At 41.8% G+C, this 14,802-nt stretch overlaps 1 protein-coding gene across 16 annotated transcripts in view; it reads left to right on the forward strand.

Annotated features, from left to right (window-relative positions):
* AKTIP (AKT interacting protein) overlaps positions 1-14,802 on the forward strand; it is a 45,205-nt gene that overhangs the window by 6,136 nt on the left and 24,267 nt on the right. For 4 of the 16 annotated variants that reach the window (XM_005289792.5, XM_005289791.5, XM_024104106.3 and 1 more), the window contains 8 exons: positions 1,720-1,925; positions 4,891-4,955; positions 5,035-5,135; positions 6,223-6,311; positions 6,389-6,487; positions 6,793-6,900; positions 9,562-9,622; positions 13,263-14,184. In XM_005289792.5, the coding sequence (XP_005289849.2) occupies positions 1,720-1,925; positions 4,891-4,955; positions 5,035-5,135; positions 6,223-6,311; positions 6,389-6,487; positions 6,793-6,900; positions 9,562-9,622; positions 13,263-13,373 (840 nt within the window). In that variant the 3' untranslated portion in view covers positions 13,374-14,184. Of the gene's footprint in view, positions 1-1,719; positions 1,926-4,890; positions 4,956-5,034; positions 5,136-6,222; positions 6,312-6,388; positions 6,488-6,792; positions 6,901-9,561; positions 9,623-10,125; positions 10,370-13,262; positions 14,185-14,802 lie in introns of those variants that run through there. The other 12 variants (XR_010592543.1, XM_065567040.1, XM_065567039.1 and 9 more) reach the window with 5 other exon arrangements.

A 14,802-nucleotide genomic window follows, 5' to 3' on the forward strand; every position in this document is an offset into this window, starting at 1 on the left:
GGGAATGAGACTCTGTAAGGGGGGGTCAGGTGAAGAATGGTTGGGATTCAGTGGAGAGGAGTCTGCATGGTGGGGGTGTTGAGGCAGTGTTGGGCTTGGTGTGGGAGGGGGTCTGGGTGCTGAGGGAGTGGGGCTGAGGGGGCGGGGGGTATGGAGAGTCCAGATGCATTGGGGTTGGGTGGACCAGGGAGCATCTCCCTGTACAATGACCATCTTCTCCTTCCACCCACCCTCAGCTAGGGAGTGGTGGGGGCAGGAAGTGTGTGTGTGTGTGTGTGTGTGTGTGTGTGTGTGTGTATATGTATGAGAGAGAGAGAGAGAGAGAGAGAGAGAGAGCTCGCGCTCGCTTCCTGCAGCCGGGGGAGACTTCTGAAGGGAAGAGGAAGTCCCCAGCCCAGCTGGGACTAAAACTGAGCCCCACACAAGGGTAGACGCCACCGGCAGGGGCATCCCCAGCCCCACGGTGATGTACCTCTGCCGGCTGCTCCGGGCACCCAAAACAACGCGCCTGTGGTGCTGGGAAGGGGAGGCCTGCCCTCTTGCGGCTTCCCTGTCAGAAGTCAGTTCTCCTCAGAGAAGCAAAGAAATCTGCAGGGGACATGAATTCTGCGCATGCTCAGTGGTGCAGAGTTCCCTCAGGAGTATATGGAACAATCTGTCCAACATGTCATCGTCATTTATCAGGAGAAAAAACAACTAAAAGTTCAGTCTCTGAGGCCTGTTCAGTCTTCCACTTCCAAAATTCTCAGCAATGGTGGAAGTTATTGTGGTGGTGGTGGTGATGATGTGAATGTCGTTAGGTCAGTTCTCAGACATTTTACAGAAGACACCAAACAGTTACATGGTAACTTTCCATCACTAAAACTGTAGTCTAAATTCTAACCAGTAACCCAGCAGTCTGTGTCTTGGCCTACCCACTGAACCATAACTAAGTTCTCCCATATGTAGAGTGAACACTTTCTCAGGTCTTTTGACTACTTAACTGCAGTGGTGATTATTTCCTGGGCAAAATAGAAAGCATGATGGTCTTTAACTGGTTAATATAGTGAAGTACTGACAAATGACACATGTAAAATCTGTCTTGTGTGGATGGCTGAAGGATTATAGGCAGCACAGGCCATCTAATGTGATTGTTAAAAACAATGATGGTAGGCTAGTATAATCTACACAGTTGTGCTGTGCCTGCCTCAGCACAAACAATTCCCACAGAAGTGGGAGGCATTCTTCTCTTGAACTCATTGCCCCAGAATGTTCCACTCTCTCACCTCTTCTTTACTATACTAATCATTCATATATTTAAATTGCAGAGAGACTTATTAGTGGAATTGAAGTGGTTCATCTCAGTACATTGAGTGTTAGAAATGAAGACTGACTTGGAAGCTGATGTTATATTACCCGTCAGTTTCTAATTTAATGCGGTGGAGGTGTAATTTGCTTTAATCTACAGTTTTACTGCCTACTAGGAACTAAAGCAGTGTCTGCTCAGATTTCAGACAGTGCCTGTAATAAAGAAAATCTGTAAGGAAGCAACTTGTATGGAGTCTATGACTATGTAATAACTAGTAAAGTGAAATCTTTCAAACCTAATTCAACTTCCTTGGTATATAATTGAAGAGAAGCTTTAGCTTGCAGCCTAAACTATTCAGTGTTTTATAAAATATAAATTTGAAATGCTAATATATATTGTATTTGTATTTAACATGTATTTGTATTTAACAGAGACCTGAAACTGAAGAAAAGACTCTGACTGGAGAGTTGAGAACCAGTCCTCCACGCACCTCTACAAAGAAACAGCTGCCTTCTATTCCAAAAAATGCTGTGCCGATGACCAAGCCTGCTTCTCCTGCCCCTTCATCCCAGTCTACGAATGGAACACATGCCTCCTATGGGCCTTTCTACTTGGAATACTCTCTCCTTGCAGAATTGTATGTTGCTTTAGTTTCAAAATATTTCACCTTTTTAGCTCACTGGTCTTGTACATCAGAAAACTTAAACACAATTGCAGAGAGTAGCTTTAGAAACAGTTCTTGTATGGAACTTTTAAAACCATATCCAGGATGCTCATTTAAATACTAAATCCTGCAAAATTAATATAGTCTTTTATCTTGGAGAGGAGTTACTCTTTTAGGTATAGTTTTGGATGGTGGTCTTGTACATAGCAAACTTAAAATACTTGGGCGCAAGGCATCCTCATAAGATTAATAATGTACACTAAATTGCTTTTAGGAAGAAAGTATACTTTAAAAAAAAAAAAAGATAGCTTAACTAAAAGCCAACAAATGTCCAGCAGAAAGGACATGCTATCATCCTAATCTCACCACTGGCTAATATGGAGGATTTCAATATGGAGATATACCTATCTCATAGAACTGGAAGGGACCCTGAAAGGTCATAGAGTCCAGCCCCCTGCCTTCACTAGCAGGCCCAAGTACTGATTTTGCCCCAGATCCCTAAGTGGCTACCTCAAGGATTGCGCTCACAAACCTGGGTTTAGCAGGCCACTGTTCAAACTACTGAGCTATCCTTCCCCCCGTATCAGGGATAGAGTAACCATACATCCTGTTTTGGTGGGACAGTCTCTTTCTTTTTTAAGCCCTGTTCTGGCAAAAGTGGGCATTTGTCCCATTTGTTCTTGCCAACTTGTTCAGATGGCAAGAGCAAACAGGACAAATGCCCACTTTTGTCAAAGGGTGCGGAGGAACATCCGGTGGGGGAGTGATAATGCCACCCTGCGCAAGGGGGGAGGCAGGGCTTGGGCAAGCAGTGATGCCAGCTCCAGCCTTGTGATGGGGGCAGGCAGGGCTCGAGCAAGCAGTGATGCCAGCCCCACATAGGGAGCGGGGCTCAGGCCTGGGGCTCGGGCCAGCCTGAGGTTGGGGGGTGCTTGTACAAGTAGCTGAGGAGGGGCCTCAGACTAGCCCCATGTGGTGTCCTGTTTTTCCTTTTGGGAAATATGGTTATCCTAATCGGGGATTCCCAGACTTTCTCATACTGTGGACTATTCCTCAGTCACGTGTGATCAAATGTGCAGCAATTAAAGTGGATACTTGCATGGAAAGTCAATATTAGGAAAATCATCTTCTAATGAATTTTACCATGAAATTTATAAGAGGAGGAGCCAATGAAATGTAACTAGTCAGCTTTCCATGGACCACCAGGAAGTGCTCTGGACCACTGCTCCATGGATCAGTCTGGGATTATGAATGTAGGAGGGAGCAAAAAATGCAAATTTGTGTCGTGTCAAATTTTTCTTCTTAGTTACATAACTTGTCTAGTGACTTCATCTGTTGCATTCTCAGCTATGAAATGGATTTCTGAATGCAATTCCCCTGAACCCTGATGCAATGCTAATTTTGAAATACACTTTTTCCGTTTAAAAACCTTAAATTGAAGATGAGATTTTAGTTCTATTTACGTACATTTTCATGCTGTGGGGCTCTAGTTAATCTTCTGACAACCCGAGTTTCTAACATATGTTAATCAATTTAAGATGCCAGTGTCATGGAGTGCAGCGGAGAATAATGGTCTCCTGTTGCTAAGCGATTGCTGATGGCGTATGGAAATCAAAGTCTTAGCAGAAAGCACTGATATAACAAAGTTTTTTTTTTTTTTTTTTTTTTTTTAAAGGGGTACTGTAACAAATGATGTCATCTAACTTTGATACTGGTACAGTCAGAGACAGTTGTTCACTAGTTCATCGTTGGCCTGCTGTGTTCAGCTTAAAACAGACTTGTGCATGTGCCAACTAATCAGAGAAGCCTATTTATAAATTGCTTTAGCTGAATACTGTGTTAAGCATTCACTTCCAGTGAATGGCTCAGTAAAATTCTATTTAGTATTTCCAACACCATGTTGGAAACATACCAATTTTTTGTTTCCACTCGGGGAACAGCAAAAATGTTGCCTTGTGCTCTTATTCGCTCTCAGCATTGCAATGCTATTTCCATGGTATAATGGTGTCTACTAAAGGGCAAAAACAATAGAGAGGAAGGTGAGAGGAGAAATCACTTGTAATCCATTGGACATGAACGGCTTAAATCCATGACAAAAAGTAGAGGACTCAGCTCAAACTTGTGTGACCAGTCTCAAATGACCGGGGAGTGGGAAGGGGGAAAATAGGGGTCAAAACTAAGGTCATACTTTGCATTGTTTTCTTGCCTTGGATTTGGTGATTCAACCCTCTCTGCTCCTGGTACTCTTGAGGCCTTAATTGTCTAAAATACTTTCTTGCGCTAGACTGCCCTCCTTGGTTGGCATCTTCACTTGCCCTATTCTGTTGCCACGCCACTTCCCCCTTGACCTACAGTAGTTACCATGATTATGACTAAAAGCATTGTTTAAATTTCAAGTTAAAGCTTTTGTTAATATTAAAAAATAGAACTACAAGCAGTTTTATTCACTACACTTGCCCCAAATCCCTCTGTCAAATTATGGTTATACAGATACATTTTCTTTTTTATAAAATCTCTTCCATTGCTGTGTAATAGCCACACAAATAAGGGAAACTGACTGTATAGGAGGAGAGTGAAAATGACTTGACCCAGTGCTGACTTGTTAAATATATTACTGAAATATGAACTTTCCCTCCTAATCTTCCGTTTCCAGTAATCTTGAACAAGAGGCGTAATAATTTTCTGCCAGTATCTCTTTAAATGGGGGGGGGGGGGGGGGCAGAGGGAGGGAAAGTGGATTCTTTAGTTCCTTACCCCTCCCCCCTGTGAGCACATCCACCCTTGGGATTGGAAGGGAAATATTTCTAAGAGTCCCTTGTTGAGATATTGGCAGCACAGCAATGGCCTTTCTTGTGTACTGAGAAGTCTTCTGCAGAGTGCATATGCTAATCCAGTCCTCATATGGCTCTTTCTCCTAAATGACTGATTATTATTACAGCACTTTGGTCGTAAAGCAGAAGCTGCCAGGAGTTTATGTGCAGCCATCTTACAGATCAGCATTAAGTAAGTTCAGGGGTAGTTCTTTTATTTTACCATATTTAAGGCATTTTGCACCAATTCATACAACTCTTCTTCCTTACAGTGTGGTTTGGAGTAATATTCATAAGACATGGCCTCTACCAGGATGGTGTGTTCAAATTTACAGTCTACATCCCTGACAATTACCCAGATGGCGACTGCCCCGTAAGTGCTGGAGTAATCTAACAACAATTGTGAAAATTTAGTTTCCTTTTATGGTGTTGGAGAATGGCATTTGTTCAGTTCCTGGGACTGGCTTTGTTCACTGGCTGGTGAAGATTAGGAACACACTTCTGACTGGCTTGTACACCCTACTTACTCTCGGTGGAGGATCATCTTGTTACTCTGTAGCAACTTCTCTGTCTGCATAGGGTGTGGGATTGACTTTCAGGCTCTACCAGTCCTTCTAAATTAGAGGTTTCGGACCTGCATTGTGGTAACTGTAATTATGACTCCTGGATCATAGTAGCCCTTGAAGGAGTGGCTAACTACTTGAAGTATTTTCTTGACTATTAAGCTTGGGTGAAGGTGGGACTGGAGTTGTCATCTGCTTCTTTGTTTCAGTAACTTCATGTTTCCTTTTGGTATGTAAAATGAAACAATATTCCTGTGCCTTTGTACAACTTTTGTTCCTTCCTAGGATCAAACTTTTTAGGACTAGCAGCAGAATATTCTTGCTTATGAAATTGGTCTCCTCTGTCAATATGATTGCTTTCAGAGCACAATGAAGATGTGCTTAGCCAGGCCTTTGTAATCTTTTTATGATGTTGGCAGAACATTACAGCCACAAACTCCTGAAGGAAACAGTTTAATTGACAGCTTTAAAGAAGTAATTTAAACACTTTTTAAAGGGACAGCATCAGTGGGGAAACTGTCAGTTGAAAATGATTAATTCTGCACCTGTTCCTAGGTCAATCTGCCAGTTTTGGGGTTTGAAATCCATTTTCCTATTAAAACTAACTGCCCTCTTGCTGTAGGAACTTAATCAATAGGGAAAACAGTGAACTGGCCAGACACAATGGTGTCAAATGTTCAAAGTAAAACCGATTTCCCCCCCCCCCCCCCCTTCTCAATTCAAGCAATTCGAGGGGTTGCTTCTAACAAAAGTAGCAGAGGTCTCCTTAAGGATTTGGGCACCCATTAACAGGGTCATAAAAACGCATCTAAGTGAAAGTTGATCATAAATCAGATGATAAACCATAGGCTTGAGTAATTTCACTAAAGCAATTTTGAACTTTTATCTCTAACACAGCGATTGGTGTTTGATCTACCAGTCTTCCACCCACTAGTAGATCCTCTCTCAGGTGAATTAGATGTGAAAAGAGCATTTGCAAAATGGAGGTGAGTACTAATGTACTGGTGTCTAATACAGAAATGCTGTACCTCTGTCCCTCACTAACTAACTACTCTCTTCCTAGGCGAAACCATAATCACATATGGCAAATACTAATGTATGCTCGCAGAGTCTTCTACAAGATTGATACGACCAGTCCTTTGAATCCGGAAGCTGCAGTGCTGTAGGTGTCATCCTAAACTGTTTTGGCTATGTATTTAGAACTTCATATTCTATTTTCATTAAGCTTTTTGTTTTATTTCTTTACTTACAGACAAAATACCTGTGCCAGAGTCTAGATTAAACAGCCAAATTTAGCTGTTTATCATTTATTTTTTAGCACCTATTTATGGTATATAGAATCAGCTAGCTGAACAAACTTAAAATACCCCAATTCCCTTAGCCTCCCCCATCATGTTGAAAAACCAAGACTAGTTTACAACTTGCTAATTTCATATGGTGAAGTTTTAAGAAATGTCTCTCTTATAGATATGAAAAAGACATTCAGCTGTTCAAAAGTAAGGTGGTAGACAGTATCAAACTATGCAGCAGTCACTTATTTGATCAGCCTAAAATAGAAGATCCCTATGCAATTAGGTAAGTAGCCTATGTATTATACTTAATTCCTATGTTCTACTATTCTAAATTCAAGCACACTCAGTCTAGCTTTTGATGCCAAGTCCTAGTATGGCCATCACTTCTGGTCTAACAACCCTTTACAAAAATCCCTTTATTCCCACATCTGAATCAGGGTAGTTGACAGTTAATACTGAGTAAAAGGTTAATACAGACTGACACAACATTGCTAGAGAGACAAGGTAGGTGAGGTAATAACTTTTTTTTTTAAATTGGACCAATTTCTATTGGTGAGAGAGACAAGCTTTCAAACTTGCACAGAGCTCTTCTTAAGATCTGAGAAAAGTATTCAGCATGCCTCAGCTAAATATGAGGTGGAACAGATTGTTTAGCATAAGTAGTTAAAGCATTTCAAGGGACCATTCAAGATGAAGTGGCCGGTTAACACCTCTCCAGTCATAGTGGGCAGAAGGATAAAACAAAGTTGTGGGGCCAGTTTCCTCCAGGACACAACTGACTTCCTCCACAAACTCCAACATTAACAACCTCCCTCAGAATGCCATTCTTGCCACCATGGATATCCCCTCCCTGTACACCAACATCCCTCACAATGATTTCATTGCTGTGTCCCTCAAGTATTTACAAGACAATGGGTAACCCTCAGATATCCATCCCAAACACACCATCCAACTAATCCATTTCATCCTTACCCATATCAGTTTTTACATTCACTAACAAACACTTGTTCCAAGCCATGGGATCAGCCAGAATGGCTACTCAGTAAGCCAGCCTCTTTGTGGGCCACCTGGAAGAAGAATTTCTGGACAAATACATTGGTTTTATGGTGCATCTCCGGTATATCATTGATATTTTCGTCGTCTGGACAGACTGGTGAAACTCACTGATAGATTTCAACCACATATCTTTAAACTCTCTAGAGTACTCCCACGCTAGCATCAACTTCCTGGACACCATGATCAGCTTCAGCAATGGAACCCTACAGGCAACTATGTACAAGAAACCCCCTGATCACCACACCTGTCTTCACAGATCCAGTAACAACCCCAGACACACGAAGAATTCTGTTATCTACAGCCAGGCACTCAGATACCACAGAATAAGCTCTGAGGAGAAAGTCTGGGATATACACCATAACACAAACCCTGAGAGTTGCTGTATTGATACAGTAATAAAACCCCCTCTGACCACAACTCTGGCTGTCACTCACCACAACAGGCAGGAATCCACTGGGGGTATCTTCAAACAATTACAATCCACAGTTGATGGGAACCACATCCTGAAGGAAAGCTTTCCCGCACCCCCTTTCTGGTGATCAAACAACTTCCAGCCTCTCCAAGCTCATCATCAGAAGTAAGTTTCCCCACAGACCCAGACATACCAATTCAGTGACTCGAGACCCTGCCAGAATAAGTGACGCAAAACTTGTAGACCCATTTCCACTGCTGTGATGATCAACACACCACCTCCCCCACAACACACCTGTCAAAATCCATGCATCCTACACATGCCTATCACAACATGTGGTGTACCTCATCCACTGTGCTAAATGCCCCAGTAACCGCTGTGACTGGTTTCACCCACAATCACTACACTCTCGAATGAACTCGCACAGAAAAATGGTAAGACAAACACACAGCATATCACCTGTGGATTAACACTTTTCACAAAGCAGTGACTCTCAATCTGACCTCAGTCCTCCTTCTCAAAGGAAATCTGCCCAACATCTGCAAAAGACAAGCCTGGGACGTTAAATTCCTAACATCACTCGATACTAAACATCATGGACTGAATGATACACTGGATTTATAGCTTTCTACAATCTAGAACTCACTTAAACCCCCCAGCTTTCTCTCTTCCCCCTCCCTCCCCCCTTTCTCCTATGTCTGGAGAGTTGTTAGCAGGCCACTTCACCTTGACTGGTCCCTTGAAATGTTAACTACTTATGCTAAACCATCTGTTCCACCTTTTTATTTAGCTGTGACACTCGGAGTATGTATCCCAGACCTGAAGAAAAGCTCTGTGCAAGCTTGAAGCTATTGGTTCAACTTTCGTTGGAGAGACAGAAAAAGATATTACCTTATCTACCTTGTCTCTCCATATTGGTCCCAGGATATTGATTACAACAACACTGCTAAACTAATATGTAAATTTCCTTACCAATTATCCATTAAATATTGGCTTGCTTAGTGAATAACATAAAATAATCTGGTCAGTTTAAGGGCACCCATGGAACAAATCTGGTGTTCAGATATTTACAAGTTGAACTTGTATGCTCTGTTTGAACTGTTGCACTGGCAATATAGCTCTGTGAAACTTCGCTCTGGTACTAGGAGTTAGAACTGTCAACTAGTCACTGTTAGTGTATTTAGCATTTGGTGGTGAATTCCTAATTTTTGGTGCTGGTATCAGCTGAAATTAGTATTTGCGTGCTTAACACTGAGCAGATACATGTTGGATGAGATCTGTGATGAGCCACTTTGTGGATTAGGTGTTTTTCTCTTGATGTTGTTGGGAGAAACAAGGTTTTGCAGCTCACTGAAAGCTCAGAGTAACATTAGAAATCGTCCCACGCTCATTGCTGTAACTTTTTCTGAAATGGGTAGTTGGGTGAAGAGCATTAAAGCAAAATGAAGTTCATAACACTTCTGCTTTCTTCTGTAGCTTTTCTCCATGGAATCCAGCTATACATGATGAAGCTAGAGAGAAGATGTTGACTCAGAAAGTATGTAGACAAAGTCCAACTTATTTATACTACAGTAACACTCAATGTATTGGGCACTGTAGAGCAGGGATGGTCTTCATTCATTTATTTTGTAAAGCGCGTGTAGTCTATATAAAATCCTAAATATACCTATAAGATTTTTATAAGTGGGTGTCAAAAGTTGGGCAGTTAAGTAAATGTCTTGAGTTTCAAAAGCACAGCGCACCCAGCAGCTCATTTATAAAATAATCTTGGCTACACGGTTCTTTGCTGCCTGGGAGCGCTGTTAAAGGTTCATGTGCTTTATTTCTATTCTATTCAAGTGCTGGAAGTGACGGTTAATGACTAACACTAGCTACTGTCTGGTAGCCTGTCTCAGGTTGGATATGTTCAGTATTGTGCTCCTGTTGCTTGAACAGGTGACTACTTAGCATCAACACAGTCACTTTCTCCATTTGAGGAGACTTGTTTCCTAATGACAAATGAGTCAAAACTCCAGAACTTTCTAATTTCATTATATGTAGGAACTCTGCTGGGAGGAGGAAAATGATTTACTAAAACTACTTGGATGCTGCGGCTATTCCCCTGGGGAAATGTCAGCTCAACAGCAGAGCCAAGAACATTTCTAGAACACTAGAAATAACTTCCTTAAACAATTTGGTCAATACCAGGGTTGCTTCATGTTTTACAAAATATAAAGCACAAGCCATGGTATTTCCTGGTCACTAGGGATGCTGCTGTCACTCCCTATACCATGCACTTGCAAAGGTATGTTACTGTTGTGATATCTATGGACTCTGGGAGGTTTGGACTCATACCATAACATAGTCTAATTACACCCATCCAGCTGGACTACTGGGTAAACTCTGGACTTTGGAGATCAGGGGTAGCTATGCTGATAGCTTTTGGGCATGAGAACACCTTGCTGTGAGAGCAGGAAATGGAGGAAGCTTTCTCAAATTTTTGGTTTTATTTACTGTGAGGAAAAGTCCCTGTTCCAAGGTGGGGATCTCCAATGGGGCTCTTCCACCCTCCCCTCCCCTTCTGGCCCCCTCAATCAGAAGTGTCTACTGAAACTGAACCACATCCATGCATGGGAACAAACTGTGAAAACCTGACAGCACTCTGAAGTGCAGCATTACAGAGCTTTATCTACTTGCAGAGCATGGGATTCCTATGTTGGTGGTATCCTTGCCTGCCTGATGCATTGCAGATTTGCAGGATGACTGACATGGGGAAAACCCTCCACCAGCTGCTGACTGCTGTTCTGAGAAGCTTCTGATGGCAGGCCCTGCTGCTTCCTCGGCAGGCTCAGATTTGCATCTCCATGCATAAAGTCTCAGCTCTTGTGCTCATGTTCTCTGGCCTGAACATTAGTTCTCTATTAGGCCTCAATGATATGCTGGCTCTACATGCTACGTGGCAGTATTCTTAGTAACATACAACAGATGCTGGAGTGAGACTGCTCTTCTGGGGGTTCTGAGGCTGCAGGAGGATAACCTGAGAAATGCATTGTAGTTCTCTGGTTTGGCCCCCCTCCCCACCTTGTTCATGTACTCTACGGGTCCTGGGAAAGAGATTAGGCAGTTGTACTCTATGGAACAACTGAGATTTGCAGGAGAGAAGACTACCTAGGGAGGCTTGGGGTTGTGCTGGTGGTAGAGGTGAGACTCACCACCACCACCACCACTGAGGTACATCAGGGCCACATCTGAATGAACTTCACAACAAGCCTCCCTAGTAAATGGCTTGCATCTAGAAGTCAGTCTGCAGAAAAAAGTGTGTGAGTCTTCATTCTTTTTAAATGGAAGCCTAGGTCTCGAGCAGTCATTTGATGCCTCCTACTAATCTTGTCAGAGTAGGCTTTCTATAGAAACATTGCTAACAGCTAACATTTAGTTGATTAAATGCCAATAGCAAAAAAAAAAAAATCTCTGAGATCTGAGTCTTTAGTGTCATTCTGCCACCTCTTAGCCAATTAACTTGAAATATTGTACATACATTTTACTTAAATCCTACTACTGATGAGATTGAGACTTTGTGGATTTTAGATGTGAGCCAAAATAGCTTACTTCAAAACAGGAGGCATTTGTCTGTGCCCAAAAAACTTGGGGGAACAGGATCAGGCACGTTGAATTTTAAGGAGGACTTCACCCAGGATCTCTTGCCCTCAAACTGAAATCCCCATTGCAGCCAGCAACCCAGCAGCAGATTTCAGAGGGGGGGTGTGGGTGTGTATTCCCAGCACCTCCCCCCCCCCCCCCCTGCTGTTTTGAACTGGCAGCTACCATTACCAGAGGCCCTTGTTGTCACTGCCTGACAGACATTTCAGGGCGCCTTCCTCCTGGAGACTCTGTGGGATTCTGCCAGCATGCTGACACTTCAAGATTAATTTTGTGGTGAACTAAGAAACCACTGGCTTACCGCCAAGGATCTGCTTTACTGTTGGGGCACTACTTATACCCACATGGATCAGTTAGCATTGCCAGGCAGAAAGCATATCAGCATGTGAAACTTCCACTGCTCTCCCATCCAGTGAGGTATGTCATCCTGCAGAACTGGCGCATTGTTTAAATGTGACATAGTGGGCGTACACATAGGCCTCTTGATACTAAAAGCCTAAGAGGAGTCTACTGCACAATCCTCAGCAACATGGTGGATAGAGATACACATCCTTTCTATACAGAAATCTACAACCTGATCTCCCTTTGATTCTTTGCTAGATACTAAAGTGAATATGTAATCTTCAGAAGGTGCCTTAGCCCCTTGCCTGTTGCCAGCTGCAGTTTCCTAATCTACCATCTCCCTCAATTCCAGTCCTTTCTTCTGCTTGCTCATTCTCACTTCTACATCTAACTTAGCAGTTAGGTAAGGTTTTGGAGTGGTGCATCTTGTGTTCTACTCTTACATTGTCTTCTAATACTCATTCACCAGTTTAGAGGACCCCTTACTACAAGACTGATTGATTTTATTTAGGACTCTGGAATCCTCTCTGGGTTTGGTAGGGTGCCCTCTGCCTCTAGCACACTAGGATGCTGTGGTGTCCAGAAACCTTCAGGAAAGCTGCTACCATCTTCAAACCATGGATCCTATACAGTAGTACCACTATACTGGTGGATGAGTAACTATAATAGGACCAACTTGAAGTAAAAAACAGAACAAACTGTCTTACTGTTAGTGTACCTTTGCTTAGCTGTAAATGGGATTGACTCTATTTTTGACTACAACTTCGGTAGGTAAAGTGGCAAATGCTTGCTATGATAGGGTGTTCGGAATGGGCCTCAACAGAACAGAATAAAAATTATTAAAAAAACCAAACAAACAAAAAAAACCACCCAGCTTTCTGCTTTAGGTGCAGAGTAGAGTAGCAAAAATGTACTGCAGCATTGAGATTCCTAATGTCATACTTTGCATGTCTATGGCATTAGCAATGTGTAGCGGCTTTCAGATTGCCAGGCTAGCAACATATCCTTAAAAATAGTAGCTAGCTTCCAGTGCATGCATTTATAATAGTGTCCCTGTCTGAGAGGCAAGGACAGGTATGAAGATCTGCCAAATGTAAAAATACCCAACAAAAAAACAACTTTATACTTCTTTGGTGTTTAAAAAAAAAAAAAAAAAAAAATGTAGTGGTTTCTGACTCTCACTTTGTTCTGCCTAGAAGAAGCCAGAAGATCAGCACTGCAAAAGCATGCAGGTGTCTGGGCTGTCCTGGGTAAAGCCTGGTTCAGTGCAGCCTTTCAGTAAAGAAGAGAAGACCATGCCTACCTAATTCTTCTGGACCATGATGCACAAAACACTTTCTGTAGGTGGAGGGAATGTAACGGAGAGAGAAACGGCAAACTAGCAGTTTCCTTCTTGACAATGGATTAGTAAAAACTGAACGATAGCAGTGACTCAAGTAAACCTGCTCAATGGATTTTTGTGGACTCTTCTCAGTGTTTTACATATGCATTAAGTTTTAACAGCAGCCTGGAGGATGGAAGTATCTCTAAACATTGCAGTAATTCTATTAATGAAGACTGCCTAGGATGGTAACTCCCAGGGCTCCAAAATGCCTGGAGGGTTTGTCTAAGCTTTTATTTTCCTTTCAGGAATAGCAATTTTGAATCTTAAACTGGCAGAAGTATTAGCAGGAAAAACTGATGCCAGAGGTAAGCTGTGTTCCTATAAACTAATATAGCAGAGTTAAACACTATATATTTAATGATTTTTAAATACATTGGTTTCTATTGTAAATACATTAGGATTTTAAATTGTAAATAGCGGGTTCAGTGACTCCAACTAGCACTTTCAAGAAAGGCAGAGCTGAGATTGGCACTCGGCATATGATATATTACTGACTTGCAAATGGATGTTGTCACTAAAGCACACATTAGTCTGACAAGATGAGAGCAGAGTGTTAGGTTTACTAGGCTTTTATTACATAAACACTAAAAATCAGCTTTTATTGGTGGTTTTGATCTAATAAAATCTTAGAGGATGTTAGACTTCCTATGTGTTAAGACTGCAGGGATTACTAGGCTAGTTTGGCTAATGTGTGTTAATAGTGACATCTTAAAAAATAAAAAAAATCATGTTAACCTTGCTGCATTGTTCCTTTGTTAACTACACAGTAGTCTTGAAACAAATATCAAAGTAGTTGTTGGTATGAAGACATCAGATTGTATGTTATAGATATCATCTTTGTACATAAATTAGTCTTACCTACGTGCTTTGTCCAGGGTACTAAAAGGAATCCTTAGTCTTGTGTGTGTGAACAAAGGTTTCAAATTGGAGATTTTTACCTTTTGACACTAATCCTTTAATGTGAGGCAGTCTGACAAGGTCTGTTTTCTGTTTAACCTTTTCTCGTACACTGACATACCTGCTTCAGTTCCAGTTTCCAGACTCCACAGCCAGTACTCCTGCTTTGCTTCTCATGCTCACTTTTTTTTTTTTTTTTTTGGGAGACTCTACCCTTCTTAATTTCTCATAGTAGTAATGGTTTAATACAAAACATGTTACCAGGTTACAAGAAGTAGTGGCTTCCCATATCCTATAGAATTCTTTATTTTAATTTGTTTTAAAGTTGCTAAATGACAAGTTCTCGTCATTCTAAAAAACTCAAACACTTCCTTAAAAGCAAGGAAACAAATAGTTTAAAGGCATCACAAATCCTACACTACTACTGCTACCCTAGATTAAAGCAAGAAGTGACC

The sequence above is a fragment of the Chrysemys picta genome, chromosome 14 (assembly GCF_011386835.1).
Source record: "Chrysemys picta bellii isolate R12L10 chromosome 14, ASM1138683v2, whole genome shotgun sequence".
Lineage (NCBI taxonomy): Eukaryota > Metazoa > Chordata > Testudines > Emydidae > Chrysemys > Chrysemys picta.